The sequence below is a fragment of the Nuphar pumila genome, chromosome 4 (genome assembly GCF_984573655.1).
Source record: "Nuphar pumila chromosome 4, dmNupPumi1.hap1.1, whole genome shotgun sequence".
Classification (NCBI taxonomy): Eukaryota; Viridiplantae; Streptophyta; class Magnoliopsida; order Nymphaeales; family Nymphaeaceae; genus Nuphar; species Nuphar pumila.
In genome coordinates, this window is record NC_143252.1 from 35,704,621 (window position 1) to 35,724,328 (window position 19,708).

General features: G+C 37.6%; 2 protein-coding genes across 3 annotated transcripts in view; one reads left to right on the forward strand and one right to left on the reverse strand.

Annotated features, from left to right (window-relative positions):
* LOC149839978 (DEAD-box ATP-dependent RNA helicase 6-like) overlaps nt 1–7,148 on the forward strand; it is a 32,813-nt gene extending 25,665 nt beyond the window's left edge. Inside the window, exons 4-10 of one of the 2 annotated variants that reach the window (XM_090002951.1) lie at nt 1,229–1,467; nt 4,964–5,215; nt 5,303–5,483; nt 6,271–6,359; nt 6,430–6,503; nt 6,586–6,725; nt 6,835–7,148. In XM_090002951.1, coding sequence (XP_089859077.1) covers nt 1,229–1,467; nt 4,964–5,215; nt 5,303–5,483; nt 6,271–6,359; nt 6,430–6,503; nt 6,586–6,664 — 914 coding nt within the window. In that variant the 3' untranslated portion in view covers nt 6,665–6,725; nt 6,835–7,148. Of the gene's footprint in view, nt 1–1,228; nt 1,468–4,963; nt 5,216–5,302; nt 5,484–5,847; nt 6,028–6,270; nt 6,360–6,429; nt 6,504–6,585; nt 6,726–6,834 lie in introns of those variants that run through there. The other variant, XM_090002953.1, reaches the window with a different exon arrangement.
* Nucleotides 7,149–8,980: 1,832 nt separating this feature from the next.
* The window catches only part of LOC149839979 (DExH-box ATP-dependent RNA helicase DExH11-like), an 87,832-nt gene continuing 77,104 nt past the window's right edge, over nt 8,981–19,708 (reverse strand). The window contains exons 20-23 of the mRNA XM_090002954.1: nt 11,142–11,356; nt 10,672–10,910; nt 9,517–9,643; nt 8,981–9,442 (exon numbers count right to left, since the gene is read on the reverse strand). Of these exons, the coding sequence (XP_089859080.1) occupies nt 9,230–9,442; nt 9,517–9,643; nt 10,672–10,910; nt 11,142–11,356 (794 nt within the window). The 3' untranslated portion in view covers nt 8,981–9,229. The remainder of the gene's footprint in view (nt 9,443–9,516; nt 9,644–10,671; nt 10,911–11,141; nt 11,357–19,708) is intronic.

Genomic DNA, 19,708 nt, shown 5'->3' on the forward strand with positions numbered 1-19,708 from the left:
GCAATGGGGAAGGAGTTAGGCAGTTATTGAAGAGCCTGTAAGTCTATGTCACATGGGTGCGGGTACGGGTGCGACACGGGTGCGGAGCAATTTCAAAATTTTTGGACACGGGGATACGGCTATATATATATATAGGGAGATATATATATATATATAACAATAGTAAGACCTGACCTGAGTCCAAATTAATTTTAATAAATGTACAAAAATAGACTCGGTCAAAGTTGACCGAGTCCGACACTTAGTTAACCGTGTCCGCCCCGTGTCTGCACCCATATCGGGGCATGTCGACGCGGGTGCGTCGACCTTTTAGCCGAGTCTGTGTGACTTAGCTGTCAGTTAAGCGTAACTAGAGTGTGTTTACATAATTTACTCTTTTTTCATTATAACAACAAGAAGGATGTTCTGTATTTCATAAGAGTTGTTTTCTGGGAAAGTTTTGTGTCATGGCATTGATAACAAAAAAAAATCTATTGTTATTTGATGTACATATGGTAATGTTGTTATATGATAAGCTTGGGGCTCTTTTTGTTCAAGTGACTTTAGGAAACACCATATCCCATTTGGTACCATATAGGGATGGCAGTGGGGCGGGGCGGGGGACAAGGTCTCCACCCCCGCCCCGCCTCAAGATTAGAACCTCCACCCCCGCCTTCATCCCTGTTTCATGTCCTCCATCCCCGGTTCAAACGGGGATGAGGCTGGGCGGGGCGGGGGCTATTGCGGGGAAAAGTGGCGGGGCGGGGATGAGGCGGGGATCGTGGCGGGGCGGGGAAAAGTGTACGTCCATCCCCGCCTCCATCCCCGAACGGGGATGGATTTTAACCTTCGTCCCCGTTTCATACCCTTCATCCCCGGTCCAAACTGGGCTAGGCGGGGCGGGGCCCTGCTTTCCTCCGGACCACTGCCATCCCTAGTACCATAGATTGAATCATTGGTAACAGGGGCCCAAGCTTATCATATAATGCCCTCACCAAGTTTTCATTAACAAGACATTTTTTTGTTGGAACTTTTTTTGTTAGTTTCTTTGAGATTCCATGATTGTTGCTGTATTATGTTGGCTTGCAAAGGCTACTTAAGTACATTGCATGAAGATCCATACCACTGTCTTTGTTGTTTATACATTGTCCTTGCATATTGAATAGCTACTGCATGTATTTTTATGTGTTGTTTGGTTTTCCACTCATGCTGTAGTCGTATGACTCTGGATGGTTGATCTTTGCACTAGTTATTATATTGGTTCCTACTCGGGAATTGGCACTTCAAACATCACAAGTATGCAAGGAACTTGGGAAACATTTGAAGATTCAAATCATGGTAACCACTGGAGGAACTAGCTTAAAAGATGACATTATGCGCTTATACCAACCAGTTCATTTACTTGTTGGAACACCTGGACGGATACTTGACCTTGCGAAGAAGGGCATCTGTGTCTTGAAAGACTGTAGCATGCTTGTCATGGATGAGGTAAAATTTACTGTGCAACCCTTTCCTTCTATGGACAATATTGAGGCAGTGAGTTTCACTACATGTTATGCATGTGTTTCTCCGTCTTTTTTTTTGTATTTTGTTTTGAAGTTGAATATTGTCATTTTCAAATGTTCTCATTGTTATTATGTTATTTGCAAGGTATCATGAACCGAACTCTTGTTGGCTGTTTTGGTTGTATTTTTGGGTTCATGTTAATGTGCAATGCAGTGTTGTGAAAAGCGTTGAGGCGTAGCGAGGTGTTCCACCAAAAACCGAGGCGAGGCGTAAAGCGTAAGCCTCAAATAATTTTTTTTGAAAACTCTAAAAAAATATCTAAAAATACAAATAAATAAAGAAATGCTTTATTGATGAAATAACAACCAATAAGAAATAGAAAATCTCAAATAAGTACTAAAAAATATGCGATTAACATATAAAAGTAACTAAAAACTGATTACATAACTGGAAAATATATGAGATTAACCAACAAAAGTTAAGATATACTAAGAAACTGATTACATAACTGAAATAACTGGAAAATATATGAGATTAACCTACAAAAGTTAAAATATATGAGATTATTCTAAAAAATATGAGATTAACATATAAAAGTAACTAAAAAACTGATTACATAACTGGAAAATATATGAGATTAACCAACAAAAGTTAAAATATATTAAGAAACTAATTACATAACTGAAAAATATACGAGATTAACCAACAAAAGTTAAAATATAGTAATATACTAAGAAACTGATTACATAACTGAAAAATATATGAGATTAATCTACAAAAATCTTGTTGATCATGTCTCAGAAATCTTGTTGTAAATTTTTTTTTTGCGTCTTGAGGCACAGAGGGCCCGCCTCAAGGCGAGGCGCGCCTTTTTCACCTCAAGGCACGTTTTTATAACACTGGTGCAATGTAATAAGGTCATATCGCATGTATTGCCGAAATTTTGAATACTTGCTAGAATATTAAATTCAGTTTGTTCATCTTAAATTTATCAGTGAATAATTGGACCTAATGTATGCAGCTAGCAAGTAGCTTCTAAATGAAATTTGACATAAAATGTTATGGAGTAAATACATGAGTACATAATGATACACACATTCTTAATATAACAAGAACATATGTAATACTTAGTCTAAGTTTTCCTAGTGAGAGCCTTTGGCATATGGAGAAGAATTCAGCTGCCCCATCTCTGAAGGACTATCAACATAATATTCATGATTATGTGGTTACATATGAATTTTATACAATGGGATATATGTATTCGGGCATGTATCAGGTAACATATGAATTTTATACAATGGGATATATGTATTCGGGCATGTATCAGGTAACATGGAGGGACCTATCTTGGATTGGCTCTCGGGCATGCAGTGATTTTTCTATTAGGTGATTTGGAGCTCGGCCGGCGAGCTCTACTCCTCTGACTGCCCTATTTTTTGGGCTGAAATGAGGCAAGGTGGAGCTCGTCGGAAATCACCACTGGCGAGCTCCACCAGCCCTCTCTCTGCTGGGGCAAAAAAAGGGGCCCCTTTCTCTTCTTTTTGGTTTTGTTTTTTTTTGTCTGTGAGGTAGAGCATGCCGTCCTGCGAGCTCCACTCCTCTCACTGCCTCAACTTTTAGGATGGAATGAGGCGAGGTAAAGCTTGCCGGAAACTGGCGAGCTACTCTCCTCTCCCTGCTAGGCAAAAAGGGGCCCTTTCTCTCTTTTTTTTGTTGTTTCTTTTGTTGGCGAGGAGCACGCGGTCCGGCCTTTTTTTAGGCTGAAATGAGGCGAGGTGAAGCTCACCAGAAACCGGTGAGCTACTCCCTCCTCCTTGCTGGGCCGAATACGAGCCCCCCATTTTTTTTATTTGCTGAAAACCAATTCAAATGGCATTTCTTTCCTCACATCAAGCAAACATGAAAAATGGAATCACATGAGAATTGGAATCATGTGATTTTGAGTCTCATGAGATTTCAATTCTTTTGTGATTACGTTTCATTTTTTAAAGGAGTAACCAAACATACCCTAATTGTATATGTGTAGGCCATTGTTTCAATTATGTTCTCTTTCATCCTTTTCTTGGTGTATCCTTGTTTCCTGAAATTAGAAAAAAATATTTTCTGTTTAGTTCAAGTGTAAAAATATCTGGAGTATTTGAGAGAAAGAAAAACTCATAAACTAATCATATTGAGGGTAGAACATCTATAAGGACAATATAATGGAATATGACAGTGGCATCTTCAGCCTATGTAACATGGACACTCCATTTGGGGTGTTGTACCCCTGTCAACACACGAGTACCGCCACGGGATGCTGTGCGGGTACGTCGCGGATCAGGTCCTGCACTGCATCAGGTCGACTCCCCCCCCCCCCCCCCCCGACTCCCTCTCTCTCGATTCTATCTGCCCTAACCCCCGACTCTCTCTCTCTCTCTCCACTCTCTGTGCCACCTCTCTCAGCCCCTCGCCTTTCCCGCCCTAGCAACGTCGCCTCTCTCAGCCCCTCGCAGTGTTACCCTCTTTGCGCAGCTCAGGTACTCCTCTCGTCTCTGTCCCTCTCTTTGTCTCCCTCTCGCCTCTCTCATCTTTGTCTCCCTCTCGACAGAGACCATATTCCTATTAACTGATTGTCCCTCATGTAGAGAGGGGTTAATGTTGATGATGTTCTAGACGGCAATCATCTGTTGTAGTTGTAGCTTTACTTGTTATTGAATTTTGATTCTTTGAATAAAAATTGTTAGCCTGTTTTGTTACTAGTTTAGTTTGGTTGTTAAATGTTAATTGTTTAAATGTTAAAATAATTTATGTTGTCTTGTTACTAGTTTAGTTGGTTGTTAAATGTTAATTGTTTAAATGTTAAATTAATTTATGTTGTCTTGTTGGAATAATAGATTTTGATTTTTGGAATTTATTTTATATTTTTGTAATATATATATATATATATATATATATATATATATATATATATATATATATATATATATATATATACCGCCGTGTCCCCCGTACCCACATTTTTTGGAATTGCCATGTTGTACCCTCCGCACCCGTACCCATGTGACTTAGTCTTCAGCCGACGGGTCTGTGTGTATATTTAATCACCGATAAACATACGAGGCTGGCACATTATTGTTGGAAAAAAAGACACCCTCGTGCGGATTTGTGCACCAAATTTCTTGTCATGTCTCTTCTTAAAGCTGGTGCCAGAACTTATTTACTCTATTTCTAGATATAGGTAGAATTACCTTGTTTAGGTTAAATTCCTTAACTATGTGGATATCTTCTTAGGTCTACATCTGTATTAGTTTAGTGGTCTTAAGGAATTTCATTTGAATCTTGATCATAATTCATTCTGCCTTTGCAAATGAGTTTAGTGTTCGTCAAATGTGGAAGAAGGTTTTATTTTGAAACTTTCTATCTTGATTTCATATTTAATTTTGGAATTTGGTCTCACTATTATAACAATATCATTTTGTTGTTACTGTATATTTTTCAGGCTGACAAGCTTCTCTCCCCGGAATTTCAACCTCCTGTTGAGCAACTGATCAGTTTTCTACCTACAAATCGCCAGATCTTGTTATTCTCAGCAACATTTCCAGTAACTGTTAAGGCATTCAAGGATAATTTTTTGCAGAAACCTTATATAATCAACCTCATGGATGAATTGACACTCAAGGGAATAACTCAGTATTATGCATTTGTTGAGGAGAGACAGAAGGTTCATTGCCTCAATACTCTCTTCTCCAAGGTGATGTTATCAATTCTGATTTTGGTTGTTTATCATATTGCAGAGCTTTGTACAAGAAGCTGATAAATTTTTTCATGTTGTATGCAGCTTCAAATCAATCAGTCAATCATCTTTTGCAACTCAGTGAATCGTGTTGAATTATTGGCCAAAAAGATTACAGAGCTGGGATATTCTTGCTTTTATATTCATGCTAAGATGTTGCAATCACATCGTAATCGAGTTTTTCATGATTTTCGCAATGGTGCATGTAGAAATCTTGTGTGTTCAGGTAGGTCTCGTGAATTTTATGGTGGTGTATATAGATCTCTCTCTCTCTCTCTCTCTCTCTCTCTCTCTCTCTCTCTCTCTCTCTCTCTCTCACACACACACACACACACACACACACACACACACACATCCATGCACAGATAGATACAAATGACCATGTTCCATCCCAACCTATTTATACCATACACCTCATTTCTTAAGCAATGTAATAACCTTTTTCACCCATAGACATTAATTAAGGACACAGCGTCCTTCAGAGTCTCAACCGGAAAACATGGCTTGCTCTCCATGTAATTCTGGTTCATTGATTGCAAGGATCCAGTATTTAATAACAATGGCTGAGGAGTCTGGTCTTTTGATTTTAGTGGAGAATCTGGAGATCATGGACGGGAGAGATTTTGTTGGTTAGCCTTCTGTCTCAATAATGGGAGGAGCTGCCTTGTGAAGTCAAGTTCAAAGTTTGTGGCATGGATTAATTTCTATTTCAATCAGGAAAGATCTGAGCAGATTTGCCAGCTCCAAAAAGTCATCAATTAGTTCACAAATTTGTCATACATTTACCACCTGAAGCTGGACAGCTCTCTAGGAAACTAATAGGATTTATGATCAGCTATGAGGTGTGCAGAATCTTCATTCATATTCATGTGAAACATGCTTGAATCAAGGAACTGAGTGCCAAATTCAAACTCGCTCATGCTTTCCATTTCAGTTGTTTATACTTTATTCATCCCTGCATGGATGTTAAAACGTAGTAAAATAATATCTAACTGTAAATCTTGTTTTTACAGACTTGTTTACCAGAGGTATCGATATTCAGGCTGTTAATGTTGTCATCAATTTTGATTTCCCAAAGAACTCAGAAACTTACCTCCACAGGGTATACCGCTAACATTTGCATGTCTTAACCTCAAGGAACATGTTTTCTTTCTAAAATGTTGCTTCTGCAGGTTGGTCGTTCTGGAAGATTTGGTCACCTTGGATTGGCTGTAAATTTGATAACATATGAGGACAGATTTAACCTGTAAGTAGGACCTTCTTTTAAGCTCGCTTCTGTATGATTTTATTAACTGTGTTATCTCTGTGTTCATGTTGAATATTGGCAGTTATAGAATTGAGCAAGAACTTGGTACTGAAATCAAGACGATTCCTCCACAAATAGATCAAGCTATTTACTGCAGATGAGGCCTGGGAACTATATTTCCTGGTAGTCTGAATGTGCAGGAGTCAATTTTTTTTCCAAAGGGTAACTTGTAGTTATGCAAGACTTTGTTTTAGGATGCTTTTATTATTTTTGTTATTTTGGGTATGACTTGGAAGAACTAATCACCAGCTATATCTGCACCACATTGCAGTGAATGTTACAAGCGTCTGGACTGCCAGACAACCGGCATCAGGGAGGGCAGGCAGCAAGAATTTAGGTTGCCCAAAAATCATAATAGTACTTGGTTTGAATGGATGTATTTTTCATTTTGATCGTGCTCTCTGGTTTTTATGTTGTTTCTTCTTTGGAAACATTAAACCAGTCGTTGACTAGTTGAACCATGAATGCCTTATGATACATCTCAATGTTAGGATAGTCTTTGCTGAATCGAGTGTCTGCTTTAATGGTGCTAAACTTTATAGTAGAAGAAAAATTACCTATTTTGAACATGGTTGTTATAAACCAGGAGGCTTGGATCTCACGTAGTATTCACCATGTTGAATCATGTTGTGACAGTCCCTACATCACCTTTCTCAGGATGGTGATTCGAGAACAGCTCAGCCACAGTTCCTGGTAATAAGCCCTTCAGTTTCGCACGGACAGGCTTGACACTTAATTATAGCCTTCAGTTCTGTGGTTCAGATTGAATCTTTGGGGCTTCGACAGATGAATTTGGTGTTAGAACGAGTGTCATGTCCTCAGGGTGATGTAATGGTAAGGGTGCCTAGTTTGGCAAGTGTTACCTTTTGCTTGCTGGTTTGTTTGTTTTCTCGATATTTTCTTTTTAGGACAATCCAAGGAAAAAGTCCCCTCATCACCAACCGCCAACTGCATATTGGCTTGAAGTCCCCTTTGCTCACTGGGGAGTACACCCAGCTTCGACCTTGTGTCAAGGGATGCCACCTGTAGATTTCAAACTTGTGACGTCTCGTCAACCTGGTAACCAGATGAGTTGTGGGCTATTCAGAGCCTTGAACTGGAGGTGTGTTTGGAAATGGAGTTGACTCCATCCTCAACGCCACATTTTAGCAGTTTATAAAAATGATGTTTCCATGTTAGTACAAGGCTCCCAAACATAGCCTTAATCACGTTGGGCCCTATCAATAGGTTTTAGTTTTCAGGTCAGGTTCAAGAATGGCCTCAGCCGTATTCCTGCACTGGATCAGACCAAGCCCATCTTTGGTCAGACCCTGAACTGAGATCCATGGTATACGACCTGCAGTCGCTAATACAAAACCAGAACCCATAACAGGGAATCAACTTCTTAAAATGCCTAGGCGTAATACTGCAACATCATTCTTTTCTTTTTTTTCGAAAGGCAAACTGAGTTTAGGCAGGCCCCTATCAGTTATTCAACCACCTATAATACACGAGGGGGTTCCGAAGTTGAAACGACCCACCACAGTGACATGCATAAGCTGCTCTTACTGGATAAGCAGAGCACCTGTCGGCAAGATATAACAGTGTTTCCAACCAATGCTACTTGAATCTTCGATTCTACCTTCAGCCACCTATAACGGTAAGATATAACAGTGTTTCCAACCAATGCTACTTGAATCTTCGAGTCTACCTTCAGCCACCTATAACGGATATTAAATTACTAATAAATGGCACTACAGTGCTCATGCCTGAACAAGATTTTAGTTGTCAACAGAAGAATGTAAACACTCGGTCCTGTGCTGCAAACCACTTCCATCAAAGCTGCTAAAGGTACGAACCTGAACAAATTAAAAGAAAGCAAAAATTAGTTATTAGTTAACATGGCACACAACCATTCATATGAAAGGACCATAAAATGAATATCTTGCTTTTTAGCAAACACAACTCACTCACCTTGTCAAGATCATCAACTGCGCAAGGAATGTCTATTTTGGCATATGTGCCATTATCCAATTAGATTCAAGGGGGATGAACAAACTGCATTACGGATTAGGACCACAAATTTCCATGGTCCCAGCAACTGTCGCAAAAAATCCGGACCAATGACTTCATTATTGATGATCCAATTCATTTACGCCAAATTCAATACTGACTATATACACAGTATGGATGTGTGTGAATGCAGGCGTGTGGGTGTGCATGAACAAAGATAGTAAGAAGGATGTGGCTCTTATAATCATAAAGACAAACCACCATGTAGGCATGTGGGCGTGCATGAATAAAGATAATAAGGATGTTCATATAATTATAAAGACAAACCACCTCCAATAAGTCCAGCAGTGGCTTCTCTGATTGCTGGCTGTTGAACAGAAAAGAGCTCGATTTTAATGCCAAAGGAATATATGAACAAGATGTAATTTAGAACTAACATCTAATACCAGCTGATTTAATGTGAATAATTAGGTACATCAAAGAATCAAGAGATTTTCTTTTCTTTTTTTTAGACAGAGAAAGATAGGGTTAGGCAGACCCCTACCAGTTATACAACCGTATCATTTGGGATTCGAACTTGCAACATCCCAACACAAGGTGACGTGCACTAACTGCTCCTGCCAGACAAGCGGAGCCCCCATTGGTAAGAATCAAGAGATTTTCCCTTGCAAGGATTAGATCCCTGTGACATACAAACTAGCAGCAAAGACAATGTCGCGTTTGATAGCATTTGAAGCAGCCTCCATTTTCTTATAGAGTGTAGGATTACCCATTATTGCAGCCGCAGTCTTAAATTCTCTACATGTTTCATCTAGACGGACAATGGTCCTAACAATCAAACCTTCTGGAACATCAGTGAGTTCACATATATCAGCAAATGGTGTACCCTACAGCATGTAAAAAAGATTGTATAATTATGCAACCCATTGGATAATCATCTTGTTAAGTTGGTATAGCGCACCTTTGCCCATTCATAAACCACTTCAACAAGGCCAAACTTGAGATTATCTCGTGCATAATCTTCAGGACTTATTGGCAGTTTGAAGAATGCTTGGAGCTCCCCAAGCCTACTTGCAGTTTCAAACAATCTAATCAAACCCAAAAAGAAGAAGAGTAAATATATCTATGGCTTATACAGCCTGCTACAAAATTCTACTGTGCTTTCCGTTAGTTCATATTGGCGGGGACATAATGGAGCAAATGGTCCAAATCAGTCACCAGAAAATGCATAAAATATAAGTTCCAATTGGATAAAGTCAGTACAAGCATAAAGGATGTTGCACAAATTAAATCATATGAAACACATGAGCAGAAACTGTTCTTGGGATTGGCCTAATTTATACTTAACATTCACTTAAATGCATTGACACATCAGGAAGGAATGGACATCATAAGCTTTATTTGAAAAAAGATAAAAAAAACTCCAGACTGGAACACTGAGAATCATGCTCTGAATGCTTGCAAAGAACTGCAAAACCAGTGAAAGAAGCTAGCTGGGTATACAAAAGAAAAAAAGAAACACTGGACCTGTACGTACGCAAAGCCTAATGCTTGGAATGCTCAAAGACAGGAGAGCAAATAACCAATCAAGATAATGCATGAGATGCTTCATAACAAGTTCAGTTACCTAGACAGGGAACTGTTAACTCCCATCTGGACATGAAACTTTCTATATGCTTACCTAACCATAAATTTAAGAAAGACATTGGAGGAGATAAATGAGAAAGCAGGAAGATTAACCTACAGCAAGGACAGATGAAAGTACAGAACAAATTGATACTAAACTGCTTACAGACAATATTATGAATCAAGAATGCAGCCTAACTTGATCAAGTAAACCACTTAAAATATCTTTAATTATGAAACAAAAAAATCATCCAAAATAAAACTCCATTGCACAGATTAACAGTATATTTATTTAATCCTTCAGAACTCACTATAATATTAGACTGGTTTAACATAGGATTAGTGTTCAAGGTTCTCAACAATTTTTTTAATTGCAGATGCTAAATTAAGCTAAAGAAATATTTTCTCATAGGAAAAAAATTCCCTGTAAAATATTGCAGGGGCTGTCTCATGTTAATAGGTAAATAACAATTAAAATAAGAAATACAACCTTTGTTTTGCCATTGCAAGCTTGGGAGTAAGAGATGGTTCAGACGTGTTCCTTTGCTGAAATACAAGAGCAGACATAAGGGCTACAGCTTCAGCTGGTTCAAGTTCGTCTAGTTGGTTTTCAAACAAGCACTCTGTGGATATCAACTCCTCTCCAGAATTTATTTCACATGCCACCCTACCCTTGATTTGGACAACAAGGTCAGCATCAATACACCCAATCTCCTTCAGCACATCAATCTGCCAATGGAGGTTTGTTACTCATATTGATATTGTAAACAATGGTCTTCTGCAGAATATTGTAACACAAATGTAAACTGATTGACAAAACAATGTGATAAATGGAAAATGTACAGTTTGCATGTGAAAAATCCTGTGATACAAGTGTTTGCACGTATGTACATCAAGAATTGGGAAAAAACCTGTAACACTTTAATTAGGAGAACAAGAAAATAATAACAGCCAACATACTCTGCCCTGGAAATCTGGCATCTGCTGCAACGCTTCATCAGACATTTGATATTTTAGTGCATTCACTTCTTCTCTATTATTGTGCTGCTCTTTAAGTAGTAGCATGTGCTCATGCAGCTTTGTGCAGCCATTACACTTGCTTTGAGCTATCTTATCCAATAACATGTTGAGCAATTGGTAATCCTCAGCAACATCCACATCCTTTATCTTAAGATCTGAAACGTAACAATTTATTAGAAGATATACTATAAAAGTAGAAAGTAGAAGATAGATGCAAAATGTGGGATATATAATTCCTTAATAGCAAGGTAATTGCAAGTTAGTCAATTGAAAGGCTGTCATTCTTGTAATGAAATGGTGGTCTTCAACAAATGCACAAATAACTCACCAACAAGTGTCTATTGGAGACACTACAAGCATGACCCTTGAAAGGGTATAAAAGGAAGAACACTTGAAAAATAAATAATACTTTATTCATGAACAAAATGCTTAAGAAGCATTGTAATTGACATTGAAGGGGTTCACCCCTATATATACAAAAAAGTGGAAGAGAGAGGAGAGCTCATTTTGAGCTCTCCAAAAAGAGAAGTTGGATTCCAACGTCTCTTAATATAGCGATTCCAACGTCTCTTAATATAGCTGTTGGACTACAGTCCAACAGCATTTATTATTATAGTTGTTGGACTATAGTCCAACAGCATTTATTATAGCTGTTGGACTACAGTCCAACAGCTATTTGCACAGTCAAGTTCCTGGATCAAATATCTAGTTTCTATTGAACTAGATGCTAAAAAAGAAAATAAAGAAAATTAGAAAAAGAAAATAATAAAAGAAAATATAATAATATTAAATAATATATATATATTACAGTTTACATTTTAACACTCCCCCTCAAACTTACGGTACAATGAGCGAAAGTTTGTCTAAGAGGAAGTGAAATCTGGGAGCAGCGAGAGGCTTGGTGAAGAAGTCTGCTAATTGATATTCTGATGTAACATATGGCAGATCAATGGTTCCATGTAAGTATTCCTCTCTGACATAGTGACAGTCCATCTCAATGTGTTTAGTGCGCTCATGGAATGTCCGGTTGCTTGCAATGTAGATCGCACTTTTGTTGTCACAGCACATCTTTGAAGCTTGCGTTGCTTTAGCTCCCATATCCGCTAGCAATCGTCTGAGCCAAACAACCTCCATAGTGGTGGTTGTCATGGCTCTGTATTCAGCTTCGGTAGAGGAAAGAGAGACTTTATGTTGCTTCTTGCACCTCCACGAAATTAAGGTTTCACCTAGGAACACACAAAAACCAGTAGTTGAGTGTCTATTATTGGGATCGCCTCCCAGTCAGCATTAGTATATGCAATTAAATTTAATGAAGATGAAGCAGACAAGAAGAGTCCTCGTGAAAGTGAGGATTTTAAGTATCTAATAATACACAAAATCGCTCCCATGTGCACGGAAGTGGGAGCATGCTGAAACTGACTGACTGTATGAACCGCATGAGTTATATCTGGCCTAGTAATGGAAAGATAAGAAAGAGCTCCAACAAGCTGTCTATAAGGAGTAGGATCATCAAGAAGTTCTCCATCATCAATTTTCATTTTAACATTGACAACTTCTGGAGTGTCTACTTTCTTATCATCTGTAATTCCAGACCTGGAAACGATATCAAGAGCAAATTTAGATTGAGATATCAAATACCCCCGAGGGGAATAAGCAACTTCAATGCCTAAAAATATCTTAATAAACCTAAGTCAGTCATTTCAAAGTGAGTTTTAAGAAGAGATTTGATATTTGCAACTCCCTGATTGTCGCCTCCGGTGATGATCATATCGTCCACATAGAGAAGAAGAATAATGATGCCTGCATCAGATTTCTTAACAAACAAAGCAGTGTCAGTTAAACAAGGTTGAAAACCAATATCAAGCATAACATGACTAAATCGGTCATACCAGGCTTTTGGAGCATGTTTAAGACCATAAAGAGCTTTTTCTAGACGAAGAGCTTTACCCTTAGGGATACTAATATCAGGTGGGGCTTTCATGTATACTTCTTCAACGAGATTCCCATTCAGGAAAGCATTTTTGACATCTAATTGAAAGATAGGTCATGTTCTAATGGAGGCCAAGGCTATTAAAGTTCTAACAGTGGTCATACAGGCCACAGGAGCAAATGTTTCTTCATAATCGATGCCATACTCTTGGGCATATCCTTTTGCTACTAAACGGGCCTTATATCTTTTCAGGGTCCCATCACTTTTGGTTTTGACTTTGTATACCCACCTACAACCTATAGGTTTCTTACCCGGAGGGATATCTTGTATCGTCCAAGTATTGGCCTTTTCTAGTGCATCCAATTCTATTTTCATGGCTTCTATCCATTCTATATGATTTTTTGCTTGAGAATAGGATGATGGTTCAACATATGATTGTATTAATGTAATGGCGGCCCTATACGTGGGTGAAAAAGATTCATAAGACACAAATTTTTCTGGAGGTTTAGAGATTCTAGACGTTCTTCTAGGTGAGACTTCAGAGTATTTTTGTAATGCACATGGAAGATTTTGCTCTCTACGTCTTGAATATTGTAGACTAACATCCCTGTGGATTTGCTCTTCATTATCATCATTTTCAACAACAATAGGACTTTGATCATTGTCAATGTTACATCCAACATCACATTCATTGGATTTTGAAGTTGGATCAATTAAAAACGAGTATTAAGTGACATCCTTGGATTTTTCAAATTCAAAGAAGCTTTCTTTTTCCAAAAAGGATACATTTCTTGACACATATAATTTGTCATTTTGAAAATCGAAACACCTGTAGCCTTTTTTATTATCAGCATATCCTAAAAAGGCACATAGGATTGCACGAGGAGAGAGTTTGTCATTTCTGTTGGTGAAAACAAAACATTTGCATCCAAAGACTCTTAATCTAGAATAATCTGGAGTTAAATTAACAAGCTTTTCTATCGGAGTTGTATTCTTTAATGAGGAAGATGGCATCCTATTAATGAGGTAGGTGGCAGTTAGGACCGCTTCAGCCCAAAAACTTTTTGGAACTTGATTTGCAATTAGCAATGTCCTAGTAGTTTCCATAATGTGTCGATGTTTGCGTTCGGCTAGGCCATTCTGTTGTGGAGTGTGTGGACATGACCTTTGATGTGTAATACCATGTAAATTGAGATAGTCTTTGAATTCGTTCGACATAAATTCTCCCCCTGAATCAGTGCGAAAAACAGAAATATCATTTTGAAACTTATTTTTAACCATTTTATGAAATATTTGGAAGTTAGCAAAGACATCAGATTTATGTTTAAGAAAATAAATCCAAGTATGTCTAGAAAAGTCATCAACAAAAATGACATAATATGTATAACCACCTTTGGAAATAACTGGTGCGGGGCCCCAAACATCCGAATGTATTAACTCAAGTGGTCGTGAGGAAACAAAAGTTCTACTAAGAAATGGTAACCTTTTCATTTTGCCAAGAATGCAGTCTTTACAAGAAAAATTTTCAGAATTACAATTTTTTTCCAAACTTGGAAAATATTGAATTTTAGACATATGAGGATGGCCAAGCCTTTTGTGCCATAAATCCAATTCTAATTTCTGAATATTATAACAAAATGCATTCTTGGGTAATTCCAAAAAGTCCATGTAATAAAGTCCTCTTTCTCTATGGCCTTCCCCAATCAGCTTCCCTGACTGGCGATCCTGTACCCAACAACCATGAGAAGAGAAGGAGATATTACATCCATAATCAGATATTTGCGAGACAGATAAGAGATTCAAATTAAGTTTAGGGATATATCTAACTTCTGGGATAAAAAATCTTTTGGATTTTTGAAGATTTTCAAAACATTCTATTCCTTTTACTTCAAGAGATGTGCCATCGGCTGTAAAAACCTTTGACACACTTGAGTTATTTTAAGACATTCGGATAGACTATTAACATTTGGGGTCATATGAAAAGAAGCACCAGAATCTAAAAGCCAAGGAAAGTTACCTGGACCGGAGAAAGATGCAACTGTCGCTCCAGTTGAGGCTTCGGTTGAGGAGGATACCCCTTTGAGAAGAGGTTGAAGGATTTCCATCAGTTGAGCCATAGACACAGGTGCATCTTGATCTTTTGACTCAGATTCAGCAGATGCAACTCTTTTTTCTTCTCTTCTTTTTAACTTTGGACATTGAGGCCTATAGTGTCCCAGTTCATGACAATGATGACAAATAACCTTTCTTTTATCAAAGTCGCCGTTTTGCCTTCCAAAATGAGGTGGCTTGTAAGTACGAGTATGATTCCCCGGTCTCGATACAGCTAAAACGGAGTCATCATCAACTTTTGGAGTACTTTTTCTAAGTCTATTTTCCTCCATAGTGAGTTCTTCTATAGTATCAACAATAGAAGGAATTTTTCCACGATGTAAAAGGGCCGATTTGGTGGATTCAAACTCCGGCCTTAGACCATTCACAAATTGATAGAAATGTTCCATATCGAGTTGCTTTTGGCGAAGCTCGATATCTTCGGCACAATGCCATTTGGGCTCAAGAAGAGCCAACTCTTCCCAAAGTTCGGACAATTCATTATAATATTCTCGAATAGTTTTATCTTTTTGAGTCATTGTCCGAACTTTATCTTATAAATTGCATACATGTGCAATATCTTTAAGAGAATACATGTTTTTGAGGTATTCCCAAGCCTTATCGACATGCTCAAACTTAGCTAGACTAGAGCATTTTTTAATGTCTATGCTATTGATGAGCCATGACATAATTTTTGCATGCCCTGTCCTCCATTCTTTCCATTTCTTTTCATAAGTGGCTAACGCCTTACTCTTCTCTTCTTCCGTTAGAGGAACCTCTTTATCACCCTCTTTCTTGGTAAGAGATAATTTAGGTTCCAAATCGGAACCATCCACTATACCCCATAAACCTTTTCCCCAAATGTGGTGCTTCATAATCGAAGCCCACATTACATAGTTAGTATCATTTAGCTTCATTGGAATGATGGTGATCTTATCATTGTCATTCATCTTTTACAAGGGTAAGAGAGGAATAAATAGGAGGAGAGAGAGAGAAAAATAAAAAGAAAAGAAAAAGAGTAGACAAAGGAATAAGAAAGGATAGAAAACCAAAATTTTTTGTAGCACAAGTTCGCCTTTCTTCAAACAAATCTTCTTGAGCCAAGAACAAGGTGATGAAACACCTTTTGTAAATGTGGCACGGAAATTGAGGCGGAAACACTTCAAGATCTAAGGATTTCGTAGCTCTGATACCATGTAATGAAATGGTGGTCTTCAACAAATGCACAAATAACTCACCAACAAGTGTCTATTGGAGACACTACAAGCATGACCCTTGAAAGGGTATAAAAGGAAGAACACTTGAAAAATAAATAATACTTTATTCATGAACAAAATGCTTAAGAAGCATTGTAATTTACATTGAAGGGGTTCACCCCTATATATACAAAAAAGTAGAAGAGAGAGGAGAGCTCATTTTGAGCTCTCCAAAAAGAGACGTTGGATTCCAACATCTCTTAATATAGCTGTTGGACTACAGTCCAACAGCATTTATTATTATAGCTGTTGGACTATAGTCCAACAGCATTTATTATAGCTGTTGGACTACAGTCCAACAGCTATTTGCACAGTCAAGTTCCAACAGGAACTTGACTGGATCAAATATCTAGTTTCTATTGAACTAGATGCTAAAAAAAAAAAAAAAAATTAGAAAAAGAAAATAATAAAAGAAAATATAATAATATTAAATAATATATATATATATATATTACAATTTACATTTTAACAATTCTTTGATTATACAATTCAATGGCTTAACATGAATTTTGCTAGTAATAGTCTAAAGGATTCCTATGGTTGCATTAGTTGTTCTTTCTACCTATGTTTTGAGTACTAAGTAATAGGTCAGTTTATAACTTTATATTGAATGGCCTTGCATATTATTTTTATATTATACAAATTAAAATTATTTTTTTCTTCTGTGCGTGATCTCGAGTGCTTTTCTGGATAGCAATGCAGTGTCATGCCCTTCCCGCATGCCACAAATGACCCATAAAAAGAAGAATCTAGAATAGCGACTTTGAGTAGCAACCAGGAGGAATATGTGTAGTTTTGAAACTCAGTGAGTTAACATAACGACCCGCGGCCAAGTCGACCAATCTCAGCACTAAACCTGGCCAACCCAGTGGACTGATAAGTTTTTGGAAACACTTGCCTAAGGCTCACTTCACTTGGTCAAATCACGTCAGCTAGATCGTGTAACCGAGTTGACCTGGCTGAGTCACTGGACCGAGTATTGTAAAAAATATATATTCTTTTCTATAACAAATAAAACTATAAAATCACCACACACAAACACATACATACATATATATAATACAAATATTGTGTATGTTCGTATTTTTATATGAGATAATTACATAAGAATCCTAGTGGCTCAGTCTTGCAAGTTCTACTTATGTTTCTTAACAGCTAGAATGAAATTGATCAAGGCAATGTCCCACCCGTATGTGATAACCTCAGGAGAAACCATCACGAAAACTTAAGTGTGCATGAGACCTTCCATTGATATTTAGTGCCCGCAGAACCACAATCATGTGTCAGTGAGCAATTAAGCAGGTCAAATTATGATCTTAAGGGCTTAGGCAATAAACCAAGCATGTATATATAACTCTAACTGAATGCATCTTGCACTTTTCAAGTGCAATAAATAAATAGGTTAAAACTTGGCTTTAAAGGCTAAGGTGACAAACCCAGTTGTTATATAACTTTGTAACTCTATGAGCTGTGTGCTAGACTTCAATTGCTGAATCAAACAAAAGTAAGTTTGCTTTTGATCAAATTAGCATATGATAATACGGTTAATACCACATGGAATCCATACTTCGTCAAACAAGAACGCTTAAGAACCTGATGTCACATAACTGTTAGGTGGCAAAATGGCAGTGGTACTATATGGCACAGCGCCAGTTCTGTAACATATGGCAGTTTTGATTTCATGATAGAGCCCATGTGTCTATTAAAGTGGTATGTAACTTGTATTATGTGTGCATGTTATTCTATCATTTACACTTAGAGGAATTCTAATCTGATTATATACCCCAAATATAAATCCTTACAATAGAAGAGACGTCCTTCAGTCAATCTCCTTGCTTTTGACTACCACTGATAATGATCCTCCATTTCTAACCTACTCTTCCACTGAGTTTCTAACTTTCTATCATTGTATTAGAATAAGTACTTAATTAAGGTGGATTATTAACGTTGATTTATACATGCACAAACACATGCATACATCTGTGTGTGTGTGTATGAATGTGTTCTCGTGTCCTAATTTTTGAGAATTATCGTATTATACTAAGTGTATCCACATGGTGTCCTGTTCCCATTATGTATCCATGTGAGATAGGTTCTTATTATTGAGACTGTACGTTGTTTACGTTGTTTGTTCATTGCTGTCATTATTGGGTCTATCAGACCCGATCCGGGTCCGACAGACCCGATCCAAATTGTAACATATATAATATGGAAATATAGGGCACGACATGTGTGCGTGTATTGTTTTTCAGCAGCTGCCTCCCCTTGCTCAACGCTCCTTCTCCCTCTTCATTGACAAAACCCTGGTAGGCTGGTACGCATATTCTCATATGGTATCAGAGTAGGATTGAATCTAACCTCTTATGTTCCAAGTCTGAATCTCATATGCTCAAGGGCGTGAAACAGATTCCAGGAATATCTCGAGAGATTTGTCTTCTATTCCATGTTAATAAAAACAAAATTTTTGTCTTCTATTTTCCTTATCTTTCCTCCTTTTGTGAGAAAACCACTAAGCTTTCCTTCATTGAACCCTTCCTTCCTTTCTTAGCATATCTCGTCGATTTGGATTCTCCTTCCTATCTTCTTTGTTATCTTTCCTCTATGTTTTCTCCTTCTCCATATTGTTCTTCCAACGTCATCCTTAACATAATCATCGATCTTTAATTTCAAAATCAAACTTCCTTTTTTTTATTTTTTTTATCTCGATTCAATCTTTGGATTTCATATCTGATTTTTGTTTCTATTTCGATTCAATCTTTGGATTTCAGATCTGATTTTCGTTCCAGATCTGGTCCTCTCCTTATTGCCGACGTCAAATATTTTTTTTTACCCATCTTCATCGTTGATTTCAGATCTGATTAGTACATCAGATCTATTCCTGTCTTGTACCAATCCCTGTCTTGCATTAGCATCAGATCTGACTATTCACCTCAGAATACTCATCTTACAAACTTTATTGGGTTTCACATCTGCATAGCCAATTTTTGTCAGATTTGACTTTATATATTTGGAGTCTACGAAAAGCCTGATTAGACTCTTACCGGTACAAATTGTGCAACCCACTAAAGGTATTAGAGAAGCAGTGAGTCAGGCTTTAAAAAAAAAAAGAGTTGTGAACTCAGATTGTTGGGCCGATTGTTTCTCTGACTTATTGGACTGTCTTGTTGATCTATTTTTTGTTCCTTTCTTCAATATCATTTATTCTTATTTTCTTCATGGATTCTCCTTCT